Here is a 1,319-nt window from a genome sequence, read left to right on the forward strand (position 1 = left end):
AGCGTAGCTTATTCTTAGTCTATTTTAAAAATAGGTGACCCTTTGTGTCATGGAAAAAGAACATAAAAACACGTATTCCTGGAGGACTTCTCAGGACAGTGACCAATTCATAAAATAGAGCCTGATTTAAAAAACTAACTGGTACCAAAAGAATAATTATGGTAGTAAGTTTCTGACACCAGCAAATCCCTCTGCATCTCTAACTCACTCCTGTCCTTACAGGTCTGTTTCCCTATTGGTGTCCAGACAGAGAGCATAGAGGGATTTTCTGAGATCTACGTTACTTTTAGCTTTGATATTGGTTTTCTCTAAGGAGCTGGTGCCATTGTTGAACCCCTCACTGTTTTCCAAGTGCACAACAGATTTGTTCAGAGAGTTTCTACTGGATCTTCTCTTCACATCTCCCCCCGCTGTGCTGCCCTGAGCACTGCTGTGTTCATCTTTGAGGACAGCTTGCTCTTCGTGATCAGTCTCTCGGTGGTAGAAGTAGTTGAAGTTGGACACAATGACAGGGACAGGCAGAGCGATGGTGAGTACACCCGCAATGGCACACAAGGAACCCACTATCTTGCCCCCCACGGTGACAGGCCGCATATCCCCATAGCCCACAGTGGTCATGGTTACCACTGCCCACCAGAAAGCATCAGGGATGCTGGAGAAATGGGACTCTGGGTCATCAGCCTCAGCAAAGTAGACAGCACTAGAGAAGAGGATCACTCCGATAAAGAGGAAGAAGATGAGGAGACCAAGCTCCCTCATGCTGGCTTTCAAAGTCTGTCCCAGGATCTGCAGCCCCTTGGAGTGCCTGGAGAGCTTGAAGATTCTGAATACCCTGACCAGGCGGATGACTCTGAGGATGGCCAGGGACATGGCTTGCTGCTGGCCGCCCCCCCCATTGCTACCGCCAGCCCCGGGCTGCTGTTGCTCATGGGCCAGCTCAGTGCCCAGGGTGATGAAGTAGGGGATGATGGCCACAATATCGATGATGTTCATGATGTTGCGAGAGAACTCGGGCTTGCTGGGGCAGGCAAAGAAGCGAACAAGGAGCTCAAAGGTGAACCAGATTACACAGGTGGTCTCAATGATGAAGAAGGGGTCAGAGAGGCTACTGGGTGGCTGCATGGGTGGAGAGTCCCCGGTTGTACCATTCAAACCTCCACTTTGTGGGGGCAGGGGCACAGGCATTTCCCTCTCATCCCTGAATTCCGGCAGGGTCTCCAGGCAGAAGGTGATGATGGAGATGAGGATGACCAGCACGGAGACGATGGCGATGGCCCGGGCTGAGCCGGAGCTCTCAGGATACTCAAAGATGAGCCAGA

General features: G+C 51.1%; 1 protein-coding gene across 1 annotated transcript; it reads right to left on the reverse strand.

The window, feature by feature from the left end:
* Window positions 1-216: 216 nt before the first annotated feature.
* Window positions 217-1,314, reverse strand: LOC104524348 (potassium voltage-gated channel subfamily A member 5-like; the record flags this gene model as incomplete). The annotated part of the gene is made up of 1 exon (XM_010167188.1): window positions 217-1,314. A coding segment is annotated over one exon (1,098 nt), but the record flags the coding sequence as incomplete, so codon positions are not given.
* Window positions 1,315-1,319: the final 5 nt, after the last annotated feature.

Source organism: Antrostomus carolinensis, unplaced genomic scaffold (assembly GCF_000700745.2).
Source record: "Antrostomus carolinensis isolate BGI_N321 unplaced genomic scaffold, ASM70074v2 scaffold17374, whole genome shotgun sequence".
NCBI lineage: Eukaryota > Metazoa > Chordata > Aves > Caprimulgiformes > Caprimulgidae > Antrostomus > Antrostomus carolinensis.